At 39.5% G+C, this 26,301-nt stretch overlaps 1 protein-coding gene across 33 annotated transcripts in view; it reads right to left on the bottom strand.

Annotated features, from left to right (window-relative positions):
* Nucleotides 1-26,301, bottom strand: part of ANK2 (ankyrin 2) — a 395,080-nt gene that overhangs the window by 246,606 nt on the left and 122,173 nt on the right. For 12 of the 33 annotated variants that reach the window (XM_080373649.1, XM_080373618.1, XM_080373650.1 and 9 more), the window contains exon 1: nucleotides 3,310-26,019. The exons of 6 other annotated variants lie outside the window; for them this stretch is intronic. In XM_080373649.1, the coding sequence (XP_080229775.1) occupies nucleotides 3,310-3,945 (636 nt within the window). In that variant the 5' untranslated portion in view covers nucleotides 3,946-26,019. Of the gene's footprint in view, nucleotides 1-3,309; nucleotides 26,020-26,301 lie in introns of those variants that run through there. 15 more of the 33 variants (XM_080373632.1, XM_080373633.1, XM_080373631.1 and 12 more) reach the window with 11 other exon arrangements.

The raw sequence follows: 26,301 nt of genomic DNA on the forward strand, positions 1-26,301 counted from the left end.
CATTACAACTTCCCCAAAGCCTTTTATAGTACAAGCTTGACTCCAAGCTTTTAATTTCCCTTAAAGAATACAAGTGACAAGACTGGAAACCTACAATAAGCTAAAATGGATTGGTTTTCATTGATCCATCAATGGCATGTGCTTTATGATCAGTGGAGTAAGAACCTGTGGTTTCTGGAAAACTCTTTCCCATCAGTTTTTAGTTCTAGGTATATGAATACACTTTATTTTCTACATGATGACTGATAGTAGTTGGTTTAAATCTGAAACGCTCTATAACGAAAAAAAAAAATCCTTGAGAGGAATTATAAGCATTTGGTACTTGGACACTTCACAATATACTTGGCAAAATGCTGAAGGAGGCCTCAAAAAAATGAAGTACCATAAATTCGTATTCACTTGCGATGCTGTTCCTTCAACACAAGTGGTATGTTGGCTACCAAGATGAGAGGACCAACACACGTTACTCTCCTTGGGTTTCCATGCAGTTACACCAGCAACAGAATGAGGCCATTCTGTTCACTTCTGCCTCCAGCAGAACGCATCCTATGCTCTCTGACACTAGAACTGTATGAACATAGAAATTTAGCATTTTTCCAAGAACACAAATTTCATCACACCCCAGTTACATGGAGGTGAAATACCACAGGAAATCCAGATGTAACCCTACCACTGGAGTCACAAACCTAATAAGGCAGCCCACTAACTCACCAGCATGCACAAAGTCAAACATCACCACAAGCATTAAATTTAGTATTAGGTGGACAGTAATTTTCTCCATTTTACAAAAGTTTTGGGTTTTGACATCCTGTATTAGGATGAAACTGAAGCCCTTTCATTTTGAAGTGCATGTGCATTTAAAAACAAAAACCTGGGGTACTGCTGAAAATTAGAGAAAAACCTACATTGCTTCATAGCTAGGATACCCTCCTGGAATATAGACTATCCAGCTGAATGCTGTATCCGAGATGCGTTTCTCTCTGTCTCTCCCAATAAATACATAGATCAAACTCATCTGCCTCAATTAATATTTAATTATCCACATAAAAGGGATCAACTTCCACAGAACAGATAGAGGGCATGTTGGATGGCGCAATGCAGCTTCGTTCAGCAAAAGTAGTTCAGGACCTGAAAAGAGGCTATATTACTTTTGATTTTGGAGGTCTTGCACATGGCACTTCCATCTCTGTTCCCAAAATTGTGTCTACCTAGTCAAAACAGGGGAATTCATTCTGGAATTCTTGTACTTTTAGCTATTCACTGTGTCTCTTTCTTATAAAAAAAATTATCTATTTTTAGGTTTTAAGAAAATAATTCTTAGAAGTTAAAAACGAATATTAAAGCCTGGAGCTGTATTTGTTCGTGAAATCAAACTAAGGATAAAGCTTCATGAGAGCTAATCCAACACCAGACCTGAGGCACCAACATCTATTGCATCCAAACTGAGCAATTAAGAATTCTGTGGTTTACATTTGTCAATCAAAAACACCCAATTAGTATTTTCTAGTTGTAAAAAATAACTTGGAAAAGGTACCCAAACATTTAATAAGTTTTTGAAAAATGGAGGTACATCAGCTCTTGGAAGACTCCGAATACAGAGACTCAATGTAAGAGATGCTTTCTAAGCACTCATTTGGCAGCACTGGCACATACTTGTGTTTCAACCTTGAAAGGTTCTGGGCTACTTCAAAAACAATAGCAAAGCAAGAAACCATGTATACATGGATAAAAAAGAAATGGAAACACCCACTTTGACTCCATCTTCAAAACCTCTCCCCTAATACGATAATGTTCCCAGGTTATCTAGCAGCCAAATTAAAACCCTGGCTATGCACTCGATAATTTGATTTTTCCTTCTTCATATGGCTTTACATACCCACACAAATAAACCTTTCAAATTCAGAAGCAAGATGAAGCAGATATTCCTTCTGCTGCTTGTCTGTGCTTAAATATAAGGCCAACATGCTATATAAAATCCCCCACTGTGTGGAGATCCAGGCAATATTCCAGGCACAATGGGGTGGGGTGAGGATGTTTTTGTTCAATTTCTTGCTTAGACTGGATTATCTCATGCCCTTATGGTTATATGTACAGAATCTTCCCTCTGCGATAAAATGGGGCCTAATAGTGTCACCTATTGCAAAAGAGCTTCTCTTCACCAGGTCAAAACCCTTGCAAAAGTCCCTGAATAAGTGTCTGTTTGCAGCTCTATGAATTATTTCCATGTGTAGCGATTTGTCTTGCTCATACACCAACGTTGATTAAGATGCAAATTCTATGCAAAATAAGGGACCGAAGAATTCATCAGTCAATATACCCTGTTTGGATTAAATTCCACCTCATCCTGCAAGTAGTCCCACATATTTCAGTGGGTAACTCACATTACACCAATTAATCTTAAAGAAGGGGGGGGTGGGGGGGGGGGGGTGATAACTGTAAAGCAGTTTATGTCATAATTATGCAGAAGCACAGACATCTTTCCTCTTAAAGAGGAGAGAAAACCCAAACAAAAATACATAGTTGCCTACAATTAAAGCCATTTAAAAGAAATTCCTTCAAGCAGGGGGCTGAAGCAGCGGGCACACCATACCTTGCAAATCAACCATTTATGACAGAGACTGGACACACAGAGAAAGTCCCCTGGAAACTGGGTGTGGCTGGACAAGTCACATTTTTACCCCATTATTTTTCATTAGCATCACTGAATTACCAGAGGTGGTACAAAAGCCGGCAACGGATTTCCCTAGGATTGTTCATAAGCCAATCTAAGAAACATTTCTGGAAAAGTAAACTGAAGATTTATAAACCTGCATCTGTATTGCTTACAGAAAAAGTGACAGAAGCACACAAGTCCACACCATCATGTGCAGGTTTTATATTTCTTCTGCCAAAACAAACTGCCCTCTTTCTTAAGGGGAGCACAGGGAAATCCGCAGCGAGAGGCACCGGCTGCCTAATGAAACCAACTTCCCCTGAACAAAACAGAAAGCTGTTTCCCCAGAGGAGAAAAGGAGAAAGGGGAAAAGAAAAAAGCAATAGACAACCCTCTGATAACGTTGCGATAACTGAATTAGATGGTGAAGCAACGTCCAGAGCGGGAGATCCCCCTCGCTTGCGGAGTGCCAGCAGGTTGGCTGCCGAGCCAGCTGCCACCACCAGCACTAAAGCCCCCCGAGCCCGCCGCACACCTTGGCTCCGTGCGAGGTGCCGCGCCCCGCGCCCCTCCATCTGCGCTCCCCCCCACCCCTGTGCTGCCCGGCGCGGGGGGCGAAAGCCGCGGCCCCAGCCCGCGCCGCCGCCCGGCCCCACCTTCTTGGGTCTTTTCCGCCTCTGGTTGCCGCCGTTGCACTTCTCCCCGCCGTCGCTCTTCTGGGCTGCCTCCTCGTTCATCCTACCGAGCGGCACTGCCGGCGCCGAGCCGTGCCATGGACGCCTCCAGCCGCCCAGCCCCTGCCGAGGGTGGGACCCGCCGGGGGCGGGCGCAGCGGCGTTGCCGTGGCAGCGGCGGCGGCGGCGGGGCGGTGCCCCGCGGACCCCCGGGGACGCCCGGCGGGGCGAGGGGCGGCGGCGCGGCCCCTCCCGGAGCGCGGCGAGAGCCGCCCCCCGGCTCTGCCCCCCGGGTGCCGGGGAGGGGGCAGCGCTGTCAGCAGCCCAGCATGGGCTGGGTGGCCACGGGCAGGTCACCCTGTCCGACCCCCCGCCAGGAGCAGGGAGGGGTCCTCCCCTCCCGGTCAGTTTGCTCAGAGCCCACTCGCTCCTGACCCTGCGCGGTGCCAGGGCTGGGGCATCTGCCCAGTTTGTGTCTCCCCACTCAAAACAAGCTCCCCGAAGCTGAAAGTCTTGTTCAAAGAAGCACACTACGCACTTCCATTTCATCTGCCAGAAAGAATGAACATCACAGGCCAGGCGGCCCTGACTCGGTACACTTGTTGAGCAGAGGTTCATTAATTGCTTTATTTTAATGGAGGACCCAAGAAACAAAGAGATTTGTGGAGAAAGGATGCTCGGAACAGAAAGTATTTCTATGAAGAAAGGGTTGAGTCCTCCTTCCTCAGATGTGACAGAACAGCCCTTGACAAGTCAACCAGTGGTTCTCCGGACCTGGCTGTGCTCTGGGAAGGAAAGACAGCACTTCCCAGACATCCCTGTGGCCCAAGGTGTTGCCCTCCTCATCCTGAAACCCATACACACCACCGAGGCATCTGGCTGCAACTGTAATGTCTAAGAGATGATTCACTGTCAGTATTAAAACAATGGCAGCGTGATTGGCACAGCATAAGGCAATAGTTTGTACTACTAAAATAAATAACCCTCTCCTTGTTTTGAAAGAACAACGCAGCAACAGTCACATGTAAATGCATGTGAGAATCACAAATGTATTCTCTTTTCTTCTGGGTAACGTGTTAAAAAGAAAGTACCATTCCACTTATAACCAAACAAAACAGCCAAGTAACTTGCCCTCCTGCCTGAACAGTAGCGAGGCTGGGGAACAAAAGAAAAAAGTCACTTTAACTGCTTACTCAGCAGAGGAGAGGTTGGAGAAAGTGGAAAGGACCCAATGAGGCATGAATACGCTCTCCCACGATCACGCTGGCTGCTAACACAACGAACATCTGCAGCACAACAACAATGTAAGCAGTGTAACAATCTGACAATCCCTATTTTTTTATTTTTTTTTTTTTTTACTTTAAAAGTGATTTCTTTGTTACTGCTAGCTGTAGTAAGTTCTACACTACAAAGAGAAATAACTCATTTAAAAGTAAAGGGAGCTACAAATCTTGAAGAAGGCGGGTGCTATACAACACTGCATCTGTTACACCATAATTAGAGCTGCAGTCACAGTCACAGCAAGTATTTTGGGGAAGACATACAACAGTCATTTTTTATCAGTGTCAGACATTGATGGAAATCATTTGTGAAACCTGTAAAGATGTGGGTTTTCTTCTAAATTACAAAGAAACCTACTCCGCACACAAATGTTTTTTTTAAAGAAAGAGGTTACCTCCCCTTTCACGTTTTAGTCAAATTTTGTACAAATTTGTTTGTGCAAAACTAAGCCTTTCACATTCTCTGTTGAACATTTGTTTAATTCCACTAAGAACTGATCCTTGGGTTAAGGCAGACTGTTGATGTGGCGATGATTTATTTATGATTCTTAAAATAATGTTTCTTGCAAAATTAAATTAAAAAACCAAACCACTGATATTTCTGAATGTAAATACAAAGACAACTTAAATCACACATGACTGTTCTGAAAACTCCAAGGTGATAGCACAGTACTGTAAATGGGATGAAGAACACAGTATCTCACTCAGCTAAACCCAGTGCTTTTCCTTCCATCCCTAGAAGAGATGGGACTTGCTACTACTTTTTTAATTCTATGTTTAGTTTGGTCTTCAAGCTGGAAAAGAATAAGGAAACTGGATTGCAGGAGAATTCCATGACATCCAAGAAAAGGAGCAGGTTTTCCTGAGAGACTGTTATGATTGAAGGCTTGATGCCTCGTGAAAGGAAGAACTCGCTGGGAATCACCACAAGTAGCAAAAGGCCAGTACCCTGGGAGGCAGCCAGTGCTAATTGCAGGCTGTAAAGTGTGAGGAAGAAGTGAGGAAGACACAGTTTAAGGATTTTCAGTTCCATTATGTAAGTTTTGTAGTTGTTAGTACACCATCTTCACATAAATCCGTGCCACAGTTAAAATATAAAGGGAATTAAGCAGCAGGTAGCTAGAAAGCTAAACTGCAAGCACAGTAGTATCCCTTATGTTAAAGTAACCAGCCTGTAATTGTCCATCGAGAAGCTGCATATTTCTCACCTGATCTTTTTCTTTTTGTCTATGAGTACATGAGAGTTGCACTGCCACACCACTCCCTGCAAAATCAAGTGTATGGTGGTGTGACAGCGCCCACAAACAAAATACTGGAAAAGCCTATTGTGACAAGTATCTTAAATACTTATTGACAAGAGCTACATAGCCAGCACAAACTCACAGGTACAAATCTACTGAAGGATGACAACCTCGTTAACCTTAACTGCTCTTAGGTCATGTCCTCAAATCCTAGGCATTCACCTTTGGCAACACAGTTTTAGGTGTAATCAAAGGAAACAAATGTTCTTGCTCAGTAACAACGTATCACTGCTCTCTGTTTCCCACGATCCCAGAAATCCAGCATGAAACCTAATCAGCCTTACCTAACCAAGCAGGGAATCACAGCTGGTGTGAATTGACAATAGGTCTAACAACTGCACCAGCTCAGGTATAATAACCACAGAACTGTCTCAAAGAAGTGGCCAAACATACTAGTAAGTTCTAAATATTCGAGACTGCTGAAGGCATTCTTTGTCATTTAAAGCAGTTAGGAAAAAAAATTATAGAATGTAGATTGCATTTCCTTTGCAAAGCACAATTTCTTACCTGGAAAAATAAAATGTAGACATAACCAAACTTCTAATATAGGGAACTACATGGGAAATAACTCGTTTGAAACAGAGGGCTGCAGTCACATATGTAATTGCCTCTCATCAGTTTATAAAAGGAATATCGTATCTCCAACTTGCATCTATCAACCCCTAGTGCAGGATAACTGGCTAGTAATTTATGATTAGGCAGTTTCCATGAATGAGGGTCGAGATGATCAGGTAGATTAGCATGTGGAAACTTCCCACGGATATATCCTGTCAGTTACGTTGTTTTGAGGCCTGTATTCATTACACCGAAGTCCAGGCTTAGCTCAAGTGTCTTAATCCACCCAACATCTGAATCACATTCCAGTTAACAACATACAATTACCTCCCTTCATACAGATGTGATTAAGAGGATTCCATCCCAGCTTAAATGTACTTTATGGAGCTGAAAAGAAGTTATGCAACAAAAGCATGAAGCAACTCCTTGAAAGTTCTTCAGCAAAGTGCTGGCCAGCCTCTCTGCAAGCATTGCCATAAGCTTCTTGTAGCACATTAGCAGTAATGGCAGCAGTATTAAATGAATCCCTTTAATTTTGATAAGTGCAGGCAGTTGAAAGGGTTTCATTACTGAGTTCTGCTTGGGTGTTTTCCAGATCTAGGACCCTCACTCCCAAACACACTCATGTAGACATGTAAACCAAAGCCAAAGAAAAATGTTCTTTTTACAACTGTGGGCAGATGACACTAGCCTGCACTGAGTTCTGTGATGATGCAGTTGGATCACTGCAGCTGTGTAAACTACCAGACTTACAACTAGCTCAGGCACATCTACACCGACAGTCATTAGCATCCCCTTTTCTGTCATAGAAGTCATGCTTTCCTAGTAGAAAATCACCTTTTTCTGGAGTCAATCCTTATGATATCATTTCTGGTTACTTCCACAATTGAAAAACTTAATCCTACAAGGCCAGCTGTATTCCCACCGAATCCAACAGCAGCAGATCCATTCAAGATGTTTTAAATCCCACCATTACAACAAACAACAGAAACTAGAAACTCAACTTATAGTTAAACTAGGACCTCTTTCTACACCTTGACCCTACTTCATATTCTGCACTTGTGCTATCTATACAATAATAATACTTAAGTCAGAACATTTTCATGTTCCACATTTTCAAAACTGAAGGCTCTGGGGGGATCTTGTCAATACGTACAAATACCTGATGGGAGACAGTAAAGAAGTCTGAGACAGGCTGCTCTTCTCAGTGGTGCCCAGTGACAGAACAAAAGACAACGGGCACAAACCAAAGAAATTCCATTTAAACTGAAGGAGTGGGTGAAAAAAAAAACCAACCTTTTAAATGTTAAGTAACAGATTATCTAGATAGACTTATGAATTCTCATCCTTAGAAACAGAGCAACCTGCCCTAGCTGACTCTGATCTGAGACAAGGATCAAACTAGATGATCTCCAGAGACCCCTTCTCCACCTCAACCGTTCTGTGACAGTACAAATACAGAGCATTGATTCTGCAGCTGTTTGAAGAGTGCTTTGCTTTTGGTAGTCATTAAAGGCATTAAAATACTCAGATGTTCCAGTTGAGTAATGCAAACACTGTCATTCTTAAAATGGTGACACCTATATTTTGTCAACTGCTCCTAATTTTTAGCATTAAACATTAAAAAACCACCAACAAGACAAAAAAAAAAAAAAAACAAAACACAAAAAAACCCCCTTAAAAATCCTCTAAATATCATGTGCACTAAGTGCTCTGTATCTGTTCAGCTGTATGCCACAGACGATCATCTGGGATTTTATCGACTTGCCCCTACAGGAGTTTCTGCTGGTTACCTTGAGCTGAACCCTCAGCTTCCATCTGTCCCACTCTGATAAGAGAAGAACAGTAGAGTGAATGAGAGGTGGATGAAAAAGTCAGCTACGGTTTACCACGGAACTCATTAAACCAAACTCTAATAGGAAAGAGTTAATGTGTGCATTTAGTTAATTACACCAAAAAGTTCGACCAAACAATTTTTATGATGATGAAATTAAATAACACACATCACAGAAATGAGACTTTTTATGCAGTTATGTAACTGATCTCTATTTGTTTCCTCCTCAATGAAAGGAGCACAAACAGAATCAGTAGCAGAGAAACAAAGATGCAAGCAAGGAAAAAAACAAAAAGACCAAGGGAAATATTTTTATCCTGCTCAACAGATAGTCAAAATATTCCTTTTTACTGGCAGGCACTGCCCCCCCCCCCCCCCCCCCCAATTTACTGTGTGTCAAATTCTGAGTGAAATCCTGGCCCTGATAAAGACAAGGGGAGTTTAGTTCTTTAACTTAATACAGCCTAGCCAACCATTACCATTTAAACACAAAAATATCTCCCACTAACATAACAATTGTCCTTATGCAAGTAGCAGGCAGGGCTTTTAATATGCAAAACTTTAGACTCAGAGAGCACAGAAGGTTATTATTACTTTGTTTAATTCAAACTGTATACAATCTAATTTCTTCACTCAATTCTATGTGCTCCTTGGTATGAAAGGATTAATCTCTTGACAGAGGGGATGAAACAATAAAACTATTTAACTGGTCAATTCACATCAATTTTAATTTCATCTTCCCCAGCATATCTTCTATTTGTCAGCATGGAAGAAGAACTACAATGAAAGACCAATGGTTGAGCCACCTGTCAATGACTACTGGTGACAGACCCTGAGCAGATTAACCGTATGGCCATGAACCCTTGGCTACCTGTGTCTGACTGAGGGCACACAGCAATAGTCAATCCAAGTAGGGCTCAAAACAGAAGCCTGAGGTACAGTACAGGAGGGTCCCCAACCTGCTGAGAATCCAGACGGCTCCAATAAGGGACCTGAGCAGAACCTACCATTCCAAATGTTTGCTACTTCAAGCAAAATGCTGGACACAGCCTTATTTTTTTCTTCTACCTAGCTGAGGGTGGGGCCAAGGAAGACAAAAAGATGAACAATCATCATGATAAGTTGAAGTTCTTGCCCAAACTATAACTTGCCAAGTGGTTTGTTGTTTGGTTTTTTTTTAAAAAAAAAAAAAAGGCACAGTGACCAAAGACGTGGGTCTGTTTGTTTCTACTAATTCTGGCTGTAACCTCCTAAAAAGCAGATTCCTCCAACAATGCGTCATAGTTTTCCATTTAAAATCATCTGTTATACCGTGTTTAAGAAATATTGGCATGTTACAGATTTTGCATCTCAAATATGTGACAAAGTGGTCTGTCTTTAATCTGGATTTATGTTGCACAGTTATAATTGCCCTGGTAAGGAATCTTCTCACGACAGTAAGATGGCCAAGATATACAAAGCCATCTTCCAAGAAATATATCTGACTTCTTGTCCCGTTCTATTAATAAATTGTGTTTGAAAAGGAAACCCAATAAAGTAATAAAAAAATCCCAGCTCCATTTTACTCCTTGTTTCCGACTTCAGCACCCCGGCGGTGGACAGCAGTGAGAGCCAAGCCTCTTTCCCTACACCAGGTTGGAGGTGCATTCCAGGCACTTTCTTCGTTTCCTCCAGCCTCCTAACACTGGCACAGCACAAACGCCTGTCATAGCTGGTTTCCACACAGCAGAAAGACAGCAAATATTCCTGTAGCAAATACACTTGGGTGACTCATTTCCCCAGCTGAGTATCTGTTGTTAGCAATCTCAAAACAAAGATGATACCCATCTGTGTGTTCTTGTGTAAAGCAACAACATGTAGTAAGGTCTTATCATCAGTCAAATATACCATAGTTGATGATGCACAGTAATACTGAAAATATGTATTACAGAAAAGGTGGTTCTTTCAAAGGTATTTCCAAATTGTGAAAATTTCACATCTGAGTTTGATGCTGTCAACAACTTGTATATGTGTTTAAAATGTGTGTGTGTATATATATATATATATATTTAATCACTTGGCTCTATCCCTTGTTGCTTCTATCCTCTAGAAAAGTGTCATTCCATGGAAGTGGCAAAAGGACTATCAATATTTAAGATTTTCTAGATGTGATTCTCAACAGCCTTTAAATACTGATGAAAGTCAAATCAGCAGTGCTATATGCTGGAATAAATCTCAGACTACCTATTCAAATACCCATTATAAAGTAATAAAGTACACAAATTTGACACTATCTTTTTTTTTTTTTTTTGCTAGAAAGACTGCATTCATGTCAAGCCACCAAACTCACTAGAAAAATAAAGCAATTGTCTAAAAGATTTAACTTTAAAACAATTGGTTATTTTAATGAAACACTAGGTTACTTTGTCCTTCAGTATTAACACCTCCTATTTGCTGCGAGTATACAGTATTTCTAGCATTATCTGCATTATAATTATCAGCCAAGTTTTGCAGACTTGTGATTGTCTGCATAGTTTGAAGTGCTCCATAAAACATGCACGCAGCAAAGACTGACAGACAAACTGATGGTCAAAATGCAGATTTAAAAAACGTTATAGGCTGTGGAGATGAAATTCTCTGCACTTGTAGCATGCTGTATATCAAACAAATTAAAATCTATGAACTGAACGCATCATTTTCTGCCCAGTGGGAGCTGCAAATTGATTGTTTGCATTATCCATCCATCTGGTAGTTACAATTGAGTGTATATGACCTCACATAACACCTCTGTTTAGAGGACATCAAACTTATGCAAGAGAAAAGGCTCTTAAGAACCTTGCAATTATCATGCTGGTCACGTGCTCCATGGCGATTGCTATAGTAACCAGACACTTACCATGGACACTTTCTAGCTAGAAGCATTCTTCTCCTATGCCTTGAATTTATATTCTTTGGGTAATTCTTAAGTTATGTTTTATTTTGGAGTAAAGGAATTGAGACTTTTGTGTTCATCTGGCAACTTAAAGATTACCAGAAATGAAATCTTAGATCAGTTATAGAAGAAAATTAGAATAAATGTTTCTGTCATGGGTTCTATAAAATACAGTATCTTGTATCATTTAACATGCACAAACTGCAAGAGAGCTGTGTCATATTTTCAACAGAATGTAATAAAGAACAATGAGTTTTTTTCCTGCCAGGTACTCAAATGAGCCTCTACAATTGAACTTATTATAGGTATAGCTGGTTATTATTATTATTATATACAGCCTTCTCTTGCTAGGTACTGTTTATATTTTCTTGTAAAATATTCTGATCAAATTTCCACCTTTGGGATTTAAGGAGGCTTTTTTATACAGCGTCTCTCAAGATGAACTTGAAATGTTCATCTGAAAGAGTTCAGCTGTTAAAGATTTAACATCCACATGCTTCAGATTAAGAAGTACAAAGAGGGTAACAGGATTGCCAACACTGGGGCAGCAGAACCAGGGACGAATCTGGGAATGGCACCAGTGGCACAGGAGGAGCAGAGAAACTACTGTGAGGTTGAAAAAGGGAAAAACAGACCAAGCAGTCAGCGCTTCCTAAAGGCTAGTGTCCTCCAAGGTGGGGCTGGGGAGGCACACACAACAGGGATGACATAAAATGTCAAGGTCTATAATCAGCAAATGGTTTGAAACTCTTTAGACAAATTATGTAGCAGCTGACCTACAGAGCATGAAGCTACTGCTGCTACTACTAAGAAAGAGCAGGTAGTTGTCTACTGTTCTAGAAGCAAGGAAACGTAAATAGCAATAGTACTCGTGTAACCTTAATTCTACCTATATTAATGCATTACACAGTCTAATCACATCATTGCATATCTGTTATTTCACTAGAACCACCTGGCTCAGTCAGGGCTTAGATGACTACACCACAGTATCAAAGAGATACAGGGTGAGGGCATCTGTTACCTGATTTGCAGATGTTTTCAGAGAAATTGGAAGACACGGTGTAGGGCACTGTAGGACTAGAAACAAGATGGTGGCTTCACAGCTAGGGCAACTGAGCTTCACACCAGATAACAGGGTTCATGCTGCTACATCTGTCCCTGACATCATACAAGACAGATGCTTAAAAACAAGCTGTTCACAGAGAATTTTCTCATTTTCTGGATGCTTATCAGAGATCTTGTGAGCTTGTCTTCAAAGGGTTAAAAACTCCAGGTGTAATCAAAGTCAAGAGGACTGTTTATAACTTCAACCCATGAGCTGGAACACACTGAAAAACAGAAGTGCCCATTTTCCTGAGCTAAGGCTCCAAACACTGTAAAAACTTGCACATCATTTATCTCTTTCAGCATCCTATCTATTCAATAGAAATAATTGTGTCTTTTCACTTAACAGAAATGTAATGACAATTCATTATTTCTTCAACACTCTGGATATTACTTTGATGAGCACTATAGATGAGCCCTATAGATGAGACCCCAAGGGAATAATAATTTTTTCTTCAAAGGGAGGTTTGAACAACATGTTGTAAATAAGGCCTAGGGCCACAAATCAAACAACGAGAAGGGAACAAGCTATTGAATAGCTGTTCATTAAACGCAGATCATCTATTTTGTGCACTGAATACAGCAGGAGTTGGTGGACAAATTATTGTGGATGTGTGTAACTGAAGACTGTATCATGATGTATATACATGACTGGGTCAAACAAGGGGTGCAAAAGCATCTTCTAACTCAACACTCTCAGTTAAGTCCTTTCAGTGTATTTTTTAAGTGTATATATATATAGGAAAAAAATTAGTAAGGACTCTAACATAATACAGGATCAGAGCACAAGACATTCTGATTTGACAGTCACTGCCATTTTCAGTGATCTCATACATTAGGTACATTGCTTTTACTTGATATCAAAACCATCATTAGAAACTTGTTCAAAACAGGAAAGGGCCAGCACTAAGTATTTCAGAAGGAAAAGAAAAGGTTAATAAACTGAACGTATATTCCACAGGGCAGATGAGGAACTGCACGCTCTTCTGGATTAATACCAACACTGACACTAGCTCCTCTAGCTTTTATTAATCATTACTAGAACAAATCCCTGACACCCTAGGACAGGAGTCCTCAAACTACGGCCCACAGGCCACATACGGCCCCCCAGGGTCCTCAATCCGGCCCCCCAGTATTTACAAAACCCACCCACCCCCAGCCCACAGAGGGTTGGGGGGGGAACCAAGCAGCCGCAGATGGCTGCCTGCCACTTCATCTGCGCGCCGGCCCCCTGGTTAAAAAGTTTGAGGACCCCTGCCGTAGGAGCTTACCAACTGGCTGTGAAGAAACTGTATCCAATTGCTCAACTCCACACACCAACCCCATGAAACACCACACTGTCACAGGGATATAACAAAATGCATCCTATTATAAACTGAATTTGGGAACTCAAGAGAGAATTATTAGCACAGGACACAACAGCAATCTGAGTCCACCCACAAGGAAAGGAAATAATTCAGACACACAAGGCAGCCACTTCCAGTACTGAGCTCTGAGTAGCAGTGGAGATCTGCTAGGTCAGTTGATCTTTTATAAGATTTTACTGCTCTTCATGAGATTTTATTTTCAGTGATTATTATTACTGTTACATAATAGATTCCTTCAAGCTATTCCACAGCCCTGTTTCTCCAGGCCCAAGAGCAAGGAAGTAATACTGTGTAAGCCTCTGTGGTAAATGGGACTGAAAGCATATGAGCACTCGCCATGAGTCCCCCTCCAAGCCACAATTCCAAAGGCTAACAGCTGCAGGAGAAAATCCTGATGTTTTCTTAACAGATATAATCACGGCATCACAAAATACTGAGACCTTGAATGACAGCTCTCCCCTAAAAAGCCTCCCACTCCATGCTTGACTACACTAGCATCTTCCCGCACACCTTTTTTTCCTGCCACAATGTTCCATTTTGAAGTGTTTTACTTAAAATATCTGGGACAGTTCCTGCATTGAGTGAAAAAATACTTCCTCCAACTTTAAGGGAAAAACTACATGTCTATATATTTAGCAACAAAAACTGGAGTAACATTTAACAAAGAATTTATTCTTCCCTTACTGTAAAAGATCACTTCAGCACGTCAATCTGACATTCTTCTACTGAAAACCCATCTTGTTAGAAAATATACTCTTTGGAACTGTACCAATATGTATTCAATGAAATACACATTTAAAAAGCCAGCAGTACTTCCTTTTTTCACCCACAGGTATTGTACTTTGCAAAAAAAAATATTTTAAGAATAACTACTTTCAGAATATTAGGGAAGAGTACCACTTAAAATGTTCTCTTTGTGTTCAGACGAAAGATTTGGTGCACAGATAAGTACAGGTCCTCAGTTTTGCTCTTGACTGCTACACTGAAGACAAACTCTGGCCCAGGCTGTGGCGGGATTTTTTGCTGCTGTAGCAAACTGATGTAGGCAGCACTCTCTATGCCTCAGTCATCTACGGTCAACAAAAAAGAACCCGCAGGTCCCAGAGGCTGCTCTGAGCTACACTGGCAAATTGCACAGAAGAAATTGAGTTTCAGATGGCCTTTTTACAGCTCTGTCCTCAGAGTACAACATCTAGTGAAGTTTCAATTCAATGAAGCATTTAATCACATCCAAGTGCTTTTCTGTACTGGGATAATCTTAAAATGCACACTGGAGTGGTGTAATTATAAAATAACCTTATGTAACAGCCCGTGGGCTATGTTACCTATACTGCAAATTCAAGTGTCAAACAAAACAAAAAACCCAAAAAATCAGATCTGCATAGTTCTTCACCTCATTTAATCATCTCTAAACAATAAATCTTATTAGGTCAAAATTCTCAAATATACAAGAAACTAATGCTGTTCATTCCTAGAGACAATAAACACTTATTAAACTGCTTTTTTCTTATTTTCTAGTCTTGCCATTTCTGTCAAAAAATGCAGTCATCAGCTTTCTAAGTTTCCCTGGATAGGCAGGACTTACCTACAATATAAACCAACTTACAAGTTGATAATACTTCATAATCAAATCAATGATGAGCCTTAAGTTTTAACATCAGAACATACTTTCCACTACAGAGCTCAATTTTTGAAACACACTGGAAGAGACTATCTTTTGTTGCTGACACTTCCTCTAAAGAAATTGCTAATACCCTGCATGTAGCAGCCCTACTCTCTTAGATTCACCTTAAGGAGATGGCACTTCTCTTACAATGTGGCAATTAACACACCTACAGTGAGTAACAGGATGAATCATTCTAGCAATAGGAGAGAAGAAAAAAAAAAAAAAAATGAAAATGGCTACACTGAATATTCTTCTGCCTTAAAATAGGCTTTGCCTTCACATGCTGTCCTGTGAACGGCCTAAACTCATTTGATCTTAGAATAATCTTTCTGTTTATAGTATCTTAAGCCAAAGCATATAAAGAAATGAATGCATTTATTTTTAACTCCCTGTCTCAATAGGGAAACTTTGGCAGCGAAAAGCAAGGACAGCCTGCAGAGCACTGTTTACTCTGGAGCCAATGCCACGGGGTGAAGGCCTGCTCTGGGGAGCCAGCCATGTCTGGAGCAGCCACTCACAGCAACTGGAAAGGTTTGTCACATCGTCTTCCTCAATAAACACTCTCCCCAAAAGCTGTGTTGGTATGATTGCTGCCCACACAGACACTCCAGATGGATGCATTGTGACAAACCTAACTCACTATATCTGATCATTTTGGCAATCAAAAGAAATCTTTTCCTTGTTCTGCAAAATAGGCACGGGGTCCAGAGGCAGGTTAGACTCCTCCGCTGCACACCAGGAGCTCAGCTCAGTTTAAAAACCCAAAAAAATAAAACAATACAAATCCAGTGCTGGTGAAATGTTAATCTGACAAAGCTCTGGAAGATTAAGGTCATCTCGCAGATGTGAACAAGATGTAAGATAAGTTTGCCCATAAGAAAAGTAAAAAACCTTTGTGGTCTGAGACACCTGCTATAGGAAATGGAGGAGAGTACAAAACCAGAGTTAGTTTCAGACAAGAGGCTTGGAAAGCTTTTCAGAAATTACTAGTTATGTGATAGAAACCCTTTCACTCCACAGTAGCAGCAATGTAACAGACTCAAGGGGAAAAAAAAATGCTATCGGAGTATTCTTCCAAGCAAAACTTTAGTTTTCTGTTTAAATCCATGCTTGAACCCACCCATCACCTGGAAAGTGTACATTTCCCCACAGAAGCAAGAGTTAAACTTCTGAAATCTACATTAGTTCAAGAGCAGGAAAGGTGACCTCCTTCCCCTATTTTTGTGCAACATATTCCAAATCTTTTCCTCTTCCTCCAAAACTGTTTCCTAAACTCAATGCATTTATGAAAAGCTTTCAAGTGGAAACCAAAAAGCCACCACACGTTTTGGGTAATATACACTATTCACCAGAAGTATTTTGGTAAATGGACCATATTTTGGTCAATTAAAAAAAAAAAAAAAAAGCCAAAACATCTGTATCTTGTGAAGTACTAGCTACTTTTCTTTAAATATGACTTTGGGATAATAACTACTTTGCTGCAATTCTGGTGGTATTTGACAGTGTTGTTATAACACGGTAAAAAGTCCAACTTGGAAAGTCACTAAAAGCAGAACCTGGGATGGAAGGTGGCACCTGAAGAGCCTTACGGCACAGGGACAGCTCTGCTGCAGCCACAAGAACCTCAGATACGCTTGATATTGAGACAAGAGTGTGGAAGGTACTGGTGTCAGTCCAAGCACAACAAGAAATCTTCTACTGGTGCAAAGAAAACAGATGAAATGGAGAAGAAGAAAAACAGAAAGGAAATTAACCCAAAGACAGTTCTACCCTCATACATAATTGATAAAACACAATGAAGTTAATGAAATCAATGAGTTAAACCACATCTTAGAGGGAATCTAGGAAACTCTGAAGACAGACATTTTGTCTATAAACTATGTGTTATAAATACAAGGCTTGCTTGCAAAACAGCAACGCACACAAGCTGGATGAGAAAAAGCCTGAAATATCTCAGTGCAACTAAAGGAGGGCACAACAGGCGACAATAAACTGGGATTACAATATGAGTAAAGTTCCACTGAAAAATAAGCAACATACATCTAGTATATGCTTTTTTCAATTTTTATGACATGGATTTATTAATAAGGGCTTCTTTTTCTTCTGTACTAAAGTCAGGATTCTTCATGTGAACAGAAAGAACATAAAATATCTTTAGCATTTCTTTCCTGGAAAACCAGCTACAATAACAAAGACAATTTTAAAACCCAATCTGATTTAAATATCAGCACTAATACAATAGTTCGGAAAATGGTTATTTTTCACTCTCTGCAACTGTAATTGCAAAATTTTCATTTTAGAAACATATGCAATATTTCCACATGCAGAATGATCAGAAAAGATAAACAGAACATTTTATGTAAAATAAATGGATGCCTTATCCTGCAAAGTCTTAAAAATATTCCCCATTGCCAGTAAAAATACTCATAAAATTTGGAATGTGAAACAACAGCTGGGAACAGTTAGTTACAGGAGAAACAGTCAGTTGTAGTTATTTTGCAAATCAATGCACATAGTGGCAACCATAGGGTTTCATTTCCTTTGTGATATAAAGCCTCTCAAGGAAAGAAAACTCAGCAGTATTTCTTTCTGCCATAGTTTGAAACCTGCCACGAATTTCATAATTTCATATTTGAAGGACCTAAACCACACTTTTAAGTACAATAGTCAACACAATACGGAAATCACCATACAATGGATGGAAAAGACCATTAATCGTATGTTAGCTTAAAAAAAAAAAAGTGTCCAAATAATATCAGTCTTGTCCAACAGTTGCAATGCTCACTCCAGAACTCCAGACATCTTTTTAACAGCTGGATGATTCAGATTTTCTTGGTTCTGTTTCTAGCAGAAAGTCAGAACCAGTTTCTCCACAAGATGAATTTCTTATTGCAGCAGATGTGAATTTTATCTTACACAGGTTTTTCACTCTTTGTTTCAACAAACACATTTGCTTTTTACTACATGGGATGAGAAAATCTGGTACAAGAAAATTACTTCCAATTGCATGCAAGCACCTACGCAGCTAATAAACCTCAGCAGTTGTCAAATGAGGTATTCACTTCCTAACAGCATAGACAAACGTTACTAGGATGCCAATACTGACAACTGGTTTCACATTCTAAACACAGAGGTATAGAATTTTATCTGAAACATGAAGAAGAGAAATTAGAAAGGCTAATGTCAAACACATAGATTTTTGTTCAGCAGAAAAGCTTTCATTAATTTTTTGCTTGATAATGTGATTTTTATTCCTTCCCTGCAGTAACTGTTAGAAAAATACTCAATGTTTTCATAACATTCAAGAAATGCAGAAAGTAAATTTTTTAACTCTTCATTTCTCAGTTTCATCCAAATGTTTGCTCTGCTGTCACTGGCATGAAACCTAGATAACATATCTGAATAAAACAAAGGCTATGGTGAAAAAATGGTGAAAAGCAAATGGTGAGCATGATTCCTTAATATAGAATTCAACTTATTTCATTTGTAAAGTACAAAACATAAAATCAACTTGGGTTTTAACCCATACTGCTGCGTTACTCCACTTGTACATTAACATCAACAGGCAAACCCCAATAATCTCACATATGGCTTGCAATACAGGAGTAGAAGTGCTCACTTTAGAAAATGTATATTTTAATAAAGTTCCTTTTGGGGCATAACAACACTAAATATAGCCTTGGTGAAGCTTTTATTTACCTTTTTCTTAAGGAAACCCTATATTGAACATAGTCTGTTCAAGAAGGCCTCTGCATTTTTCATACTGTTGCATATGATGTATGCATAAGTTATACAATCTGAGCAAGGTATTGAATGTGAGTCCTTGACAAGAGAAAAATTAAGCTTCAAGTCCTTTCATTAAGAACACCTTAAGCAGAATGACTCTTAAAATACAGATTAAAATATTACTATTGTGGATTTCTGTCTCATCTTAATACACAGTAGTTTAACCACATCAAAGACTGAAATATTAGTGATATTATTAGAGGCCTGGAATGAATTAACACAGAAAACATTGACAAATCAGTTCTCCCACATCCAGCTCTGTATTAAAACAGGACTTCTTCCCTCCAGAAATGCTTTTTGTTGGTGGCACTCTCCAATCAATAGTGTGCTTCAGAATATAAACCAGATATATTTCCCTGCCCACAGCTGCAGAGGTCAAGCTGATCATAAGATTAGTGTTTTAGAAAGAACAGACTCAGGGATTTAGAAATGCAGCAGATGAAAGAACTCCTGAAAGAAAATACGCTCTCAGAAGGCATCACTCCACTGAGGGCAGAGGGGAAAAACCAAGGTCTGCTGAGGCTACGCGGTTCCCACTAGTGTGCAGAGATTTAGAAGGGCAAACTAGAACCTCTGTTGTTTCCCTACCACATTTTTGTAAGCTCTGTAAATTTTGAAAGCATGGACTCCAGAAAAAAGTAGGCAATTGAAATTAAACAAATTCTTTCACCAGAAGGGGCCACAGAAGCAGCTCTAGGAGCAAAAGCAGGATGCAGGAGCCAGCAAAATCCTCTCAAGAAGATTGAAAACCATCTTGATGTTTCTTCCCCAAAATATAATAGTACCCTGTTGTTTGCTGCAATTCCTCCCTAGGTTTGTCATTTAAAATGTTTTGACTTTTGCCTAACTCCTCCTACCCTATGTATAATTTTTGTCTTGTTTTCCCCCTGTAAATTCTTGGCTTTTTTGCCTCATTCCATCTTCTTGTGTCTCCCCTTTGCAATTTCCCTTTCAGCTAAATTGAACCCAAATATATATATAAATTTAATAATAACAAGCTGTGACTGTTTACCAACCCTCCTGCAGCTTGTTTGTTCTAGGCCTTCTGTTGCCCTGTGTGTGAATCATCCATTTAGGCACTAAACTCTTCAGGAAAAGGACTGCCTGTTGTTCTAAATTCGTACAGTGCCTAGTGCATAGAGCCCCATTCTTAATTATTATAATAACTTCATTAATGTTTTCTGTTTTCTCACTTCTGGATTGTTGGATGCTTGCTTTCTATGTATTCACTTCTCTATTAAATCCTTAAGATAAAAATTACAATGACCATTGAATATACATTGAACAGCACTTGATAAAGCAGAGCTTTGTGTTTGACACTGAAACTCTAGATAATCTTCACTGTAGGTCAGCTACCACTAAATATTACCCTGTGACTTCTGGCAGTTGAAAACACGCCCACTCAGAACGATACCCACTACACCAGAAAAACTTCCCATGGTTTTGTTTTTGGGGTTTCTTTTAAATTCAGGAAGATACTGTTTGCACACGTCTATCTACAACCAGTTCTGACGGTAGTGCAAGGCAGACTCTCATACTCCAAGAGGAGCACAACAGTGGCCAAAACAGATTGTTAAACACTCTCCCCATGCAAAGCGTCATCTAAACCACCGACACACACGCTCCCATTAGGCCCCTTGATGTACCCCCTTTTCTTAGGCAATATGCATGATTCCTGTTAACATTCACAGAAATTTCATATGCAGTTTTGGGGGTGCAGGGAAATCAAGCCATGCTACACAAGCAAGAACTACAGAAACCCAAAGCCTGGGGGAGGGGTGGCAGTAAGAGGAACGAATGGCATGTTCCCACTCCCAGACACTCTGAGTTCTGCCTCCACTAACAAAAGCTTCTTTTCATTAGAGGGTGGGGGGGGGGGGGTGAAAAATCCCCTTTTATTCTCTAGCCTTTGAAGGGCTTACATCATTGCTTCTTCAATTTCAGGATTTTAGTGAAAACAAGCTTTCTACTGGGCTGGTCAAATGACTGTTAACTAAGAATTCCTGGGAGCGTTTAATCTACACTCTTTATTAATTGATGCTTAGGATACCTTTCAATAATGACTCATCTAATGAAGAAACAAAAATGCAGGAGAAAACCTTGCTGCGCCTACAGAATTAATGTTACAATGAACCTAGGCATCTCTCTACCAAAGAAGTCACAATACTTTTTGGGGTTTTTTTCCCCCCTAATTAGAGCCAAGGCTTCCAAGGGAAAACTATAACAAGCTTTATATATTGCAGAGAAAATATTTTAACATTACTGATTCATCATGTACATAAAAACACAACTTCATCATCAAGTGTGTCCAACAGGTGCCTTGAATGTGAAGACACAAATAATTTGTGAAAAGGAACCAAGGTACATTGTCAGAACTCATAAGGGAAAACAGATAGCTGCACCAGCCCTGTCTTTTTTTCCCCTGCAATTAAATAAGTAATATATTTTTTCCAAAGATATCCAACCTAATTTTTTTTTATTCTATATCCCTGTGATTCCTTTTATCTCACATGCATGCACATCAGCTTTGAGAAACCCACCTAACCCAACAGCAACACAGTCACATTTAACCTTAGGCAGGGAAATTCTCTGTTGTAGACTTTGAGGGAAGCTTCAAATACAGGAAAATAGTTGTATTTTCTTATGAACAAATAAGTTGTGCCAGTGATTTTATTTTTTTTTTTTTTTTAACTGAAGACTCTAAATGCAATTCTTCCCAAGAGCCCTTCCACATTTGTTTTACTATTCCTGCTGCCAGGCCTACTAAACTAGAAATACTTGGAGCAACATTTTTCTCACTTGTTTTGTCAAGGCGCGACAATTTGGGCAGTCTCTTTCTAGGGGTTAAATTCACCTTCCTGTTTAACTGATGGACTGGGGCATGTAACAGAGAAAAGAAACAAGGGTAGGAATTCAGCTGGCTGTGGATAAGCGGAGAGGATTGCTCCAAATTCTAGAAGCCGATAGTGAATTCTGAAAAATTACAAGCTATCTGAATGGGTTTTGGACACTTTTTGGAACCACCCGGGTACCACAGGCACTGCAATAGAAGGGAACAGTGGAAAAGAACAGAAATTTTTGCATCTATCTTTGCTGGTCTTGTCTGATATTATACTAATTTCTCTAACTGGTAATGAAACACGGCTAAAGCAACTCTTTTTAACCAATTTTTGTAAATTTTTATAAGTAAATAATTGGATGTGTTTATATAAGAAAGACGCAAGGACAGAAATAGGAAAAAACCCCAGAGACACATAAAATCTCATTACAAATCATGTCTTTCAGACAAGATATATTTTATTGAAATTCTTCCAATGTTATTTCTGTCTTTAATCCCTAGAGTGATAACTATACATGTTAATCAAAAAATACCACCTTAGTAAAAGAAAGCTGCTCTTTTTCCCAAAACACGGGGTGCTTGAAACAAGCTAAACATACACAATCAAGTGATTTCAAATTCAAGACAAAGTAATTTCTTCACCTACTTTTCCTGCCAACAGGCTAAGAAAATTCACTTGTACAAAAAGCTGGTTTTGGTACCTCACCGAAACAACACAGACCCCTTAGAGAATCAACAAAAATAGTTTTACATTTCAGGCTAGATGCCATGCTTTTAGTTAACGTTTTGACATACTGAAACCTCATAAAGAATTATGAAATCTCTCATCAACCCAGGACACAAGTTTTCATCTGTCACCTGTAAATAACCTAATATCATGAAAGACTCTGCTATAGTAAGCAGTTAGCCTACAGCTAATCTTTGTCTTGACCTGTACATTCATTGAAACTGCCTGCAAGCAATTCCTTACCTAAGGTTGCAAAATACTGAACTGTAATTTGCTATAGAGCTTTCAATATTACCCACCATAAATTCTGAACCTCTTTAGACTGTCAGTTCTTTCTGGTTGACATATAACAACAGACCAACTCGCAACAAAAATAAGTGAGCTTACACAGAAAGGTATCACCACAATATTAGGTGCAAATCATTGATTTGTTCACAGTTTTCAGCTGTTGAGGTCAGAACACAGGTACCATACAGGCTTTACTGACCAGATCTTGACAGATCAGACCAATCTGTCTTTCTGGGAAAGGTAGCTACCTCCAACGGGTAAAAAGAGTACTACAGTAAGAAAATCAGTGGTTTGATGACAAATCAGAGATGTATCTGCATCCTCTTTTGAAAACGTGGACCAGTAAATGGTAAGAGAAACTAGAGGAGTAAAAGACTGCACTTGCACGCAAGATTTCCATCAGCCCGTTCCTAATCTACAATTTGAAAAGGATATTTCTAGAAAAGAAGTTACCTGGAAAATGAAAATTTCTACTTTGTGCGAGGCAGAAATAGAGATGTGTTACACGTAGGTGTGGCTGAAAAGTTCACTCAGTCATTACTGTGAGGTTTTCTGATTAAAAGGTGTTTTGTTTTGTGGGATGGTTTGGGGTGTTTTTAGAAAATCCTAATCTGTTGAAACAAAAACATTGTTTGGGAATGAATTTAAATAATAACAGTATTCAGATATAATACTATCAGCAAAGAACGTGAAATTTTAACAGCTTTAAAATTTATATTGTTTATATGTATATAGTATGTATTATAAATTGTATACTTGTATATATAATCTTTCAAGTTTATATTAAGAACACAATTAAGAATCAATGTAACTTTTTTCATCAAAATAGAACAGGACTGTTAATTTGCTTAGTCTGTTTTTAAAGCAACTTTGTGCCAATTCATGATAACAATGAATGATACTATGTTAGAATTTCAGGTAATGCAAATTTTAAGTTTTAAGCCAGCTGAGAGTACTTTTTCAAAGCAATGATGGTCTTTAATGCTGATCAGAGCAGAGCTGCCGCTGGAAGCTAAGAGCAGGATTTGGTCTATGCATGGGAAGGTGAATATTAAAGCTCCATGTAAATGAACATGCTTATTTTAAAAAAAGATAGCCCATTATCCACGTGATGTATATCACAAGCCAAGCCAACTTCTGTGGAATGACCTGACCTGAAAATACCTTTTTGGTCTGTGCATATCCACTCATCCCCTGAACTCAAGATACCTGAGGATCTCTTTAATGTCAGTGTGTTAATGGGAGCTGCAGAAGTGTCAGTAAGTTTGTGGTCGCTGGCATAAACTAGAAGAGCGCGTTGATCACAAGATGAAAAATACTTCGCCAGTTATGTAATTGTTTAATCTGAAGGACACTCACTAGTAAATATCAGCTATGACTAACTTTAGCCTAGAAAGAAGAACATCAGACCCTGAAAAAGCAACTCAACCTTTGGCAAACACAGCATCAGATATTCTTGAATGCATTTTGTCTGTGAAATTCAGTTACATTAAAAACAGTTAACCAAGGTGAGCAGTAAAATTCAAGCAGAAATAACAGGCCTTCTTATATTTGTGTGCTTATTTTCATTAAATAATCCCCAACTGTGATCACAACCCAAATCTCAATGTTATACTAATAAAGGAGACTGAACATAAAATAGACCTGAAGGAATTTGCAGCTATAAACAAGCTTTTGTCCAAAAAGAGAAGAGGCTTCACCTCATCACCTAGAATGAAAAATGTGAACAGCAAACCAATGAATGACATAAATGCAATCTGATTATTCATATGGTTGTCTCTGTAAATGTCTTTCTCCAACCTGGCCCCTTAACATCTCTGCCTTGACACAGATGCTTTCTTTCCTCTCTGTACCAGACTATTTAGCAAATAGAGAATACGGAACCTTAAGGATTTAAGAAGATACTTGCTTTGGATCAGAAAATTTAGGTTCACTTGCTGATGCGACATAGGTAGACAACAGTACTTATGAATTCAGATTGATTGCAGTGAAAGTTTTTCATCCTGGCTACACCGTTGCCATAGCAATCCCAGCTGATCTGATATTCTTAGCAACCGCTCATAACTCTCCATCCCCAGCATTCCCTGGTTTCCTCCAAAGCTGAGCTGCATAACCTCATTTCCAGATCTCCAGAAGAATGATTAGAGTAGTATGAGCTCACAAAACAAAGTGCCTTCTCTGCAAATACCATGCATGCCATCCAATATGTGAGTAGAAAGTGCATTTTGCAAATGGGAGGACACAGAAAGAAAGCTTGGCCTCTGGGTACTGCACAGGAAAAGATAAGTTCACATTTAGCTTCTCCAGAAATACCTTAGTGATCTTAAGTCTCATTGTGCCTTCAAAGAGATGTCATTTACATGAAACTCAAACTCTTACATGAATTAGGTGAACATTGTGAATTACACTGTGTATTATCTGCACACAAAATTGCAGACTGAATTTATTACCAATTAAATATGGTGGCTTGTTGTGGGAGAGGTGGTGGTTGGACACGACATTTGATATTTTTTAGTTACTACTAATCCTCTAATTCAATTCCAGTTTTACATGAATATAACAAGATTTTTTCTTAACTTTCTCTTTGATTGCATTTATCCTACAGTTTCACAATATCTTGTTTAAGGGCTGGAGAGTCTTCCGGTGTTTACCCTCAGTTCTCTAAATTGCAATGCTTTGGTGAGCAATGGGACAATCCTTAGACTGGGCTTGCAAGCCCCCAGAGCTTGCTGGGAAGTGCTGCAAACCAGAGAGGGAGTACAGCATTGCCCTTTTCAACACGCTTTACACTGGGTCTGTAGAGCAATTAACTAGTGAAGTTGAACGAGCAGGACCTTTGCTGCCAGCACCTCCCTGGTTCTAACTGATGGCCTCAAAGAAAGAGAAAGAGAAGTCATGTGGTACCTGTTCAGCTAACATTTTCAATCCTCAGGACACAAACAGGAAAGCAGTGAAAGTCTGTGAGGTTCCAAGACCATAAAAATCCACCTTATTATTTTTACGCACGTACCTAGTTCACTATCATTCCTCTGTGCTAAAGTCCATCTGAAGTTGCATCGCTGAAATCACAAGATGCATGCAAGACATCTCGGGTTTTATAGCATACCTCAATAAAACAGTTAAATATTAACACTATTAACCACTGTGTCTGCCTCTCAGAGCTACACACACTGTATTAACAAGCATGCTTCTAAGCCAGCTGAAGATAAATCAGGAACCAGCAAACCACACTACCTATGTTACTACTCCCGCTACACGTACTCTGTTTGGCAACCGCCTTCAGTTCCTGTTGGAGGCCACGTGCTGCTGCTGCTAC

The sequence above is a fragment of the Falco punctatus genome (assembly GCF_963210335.1).
Source record: "Falco punctatus genome assembly, chromosome: 1".
NCBI lineage: Eukaryota > Metazoa > Chordata > Aves > Falconiformes > Falconidae > Falco > Falco punctatus.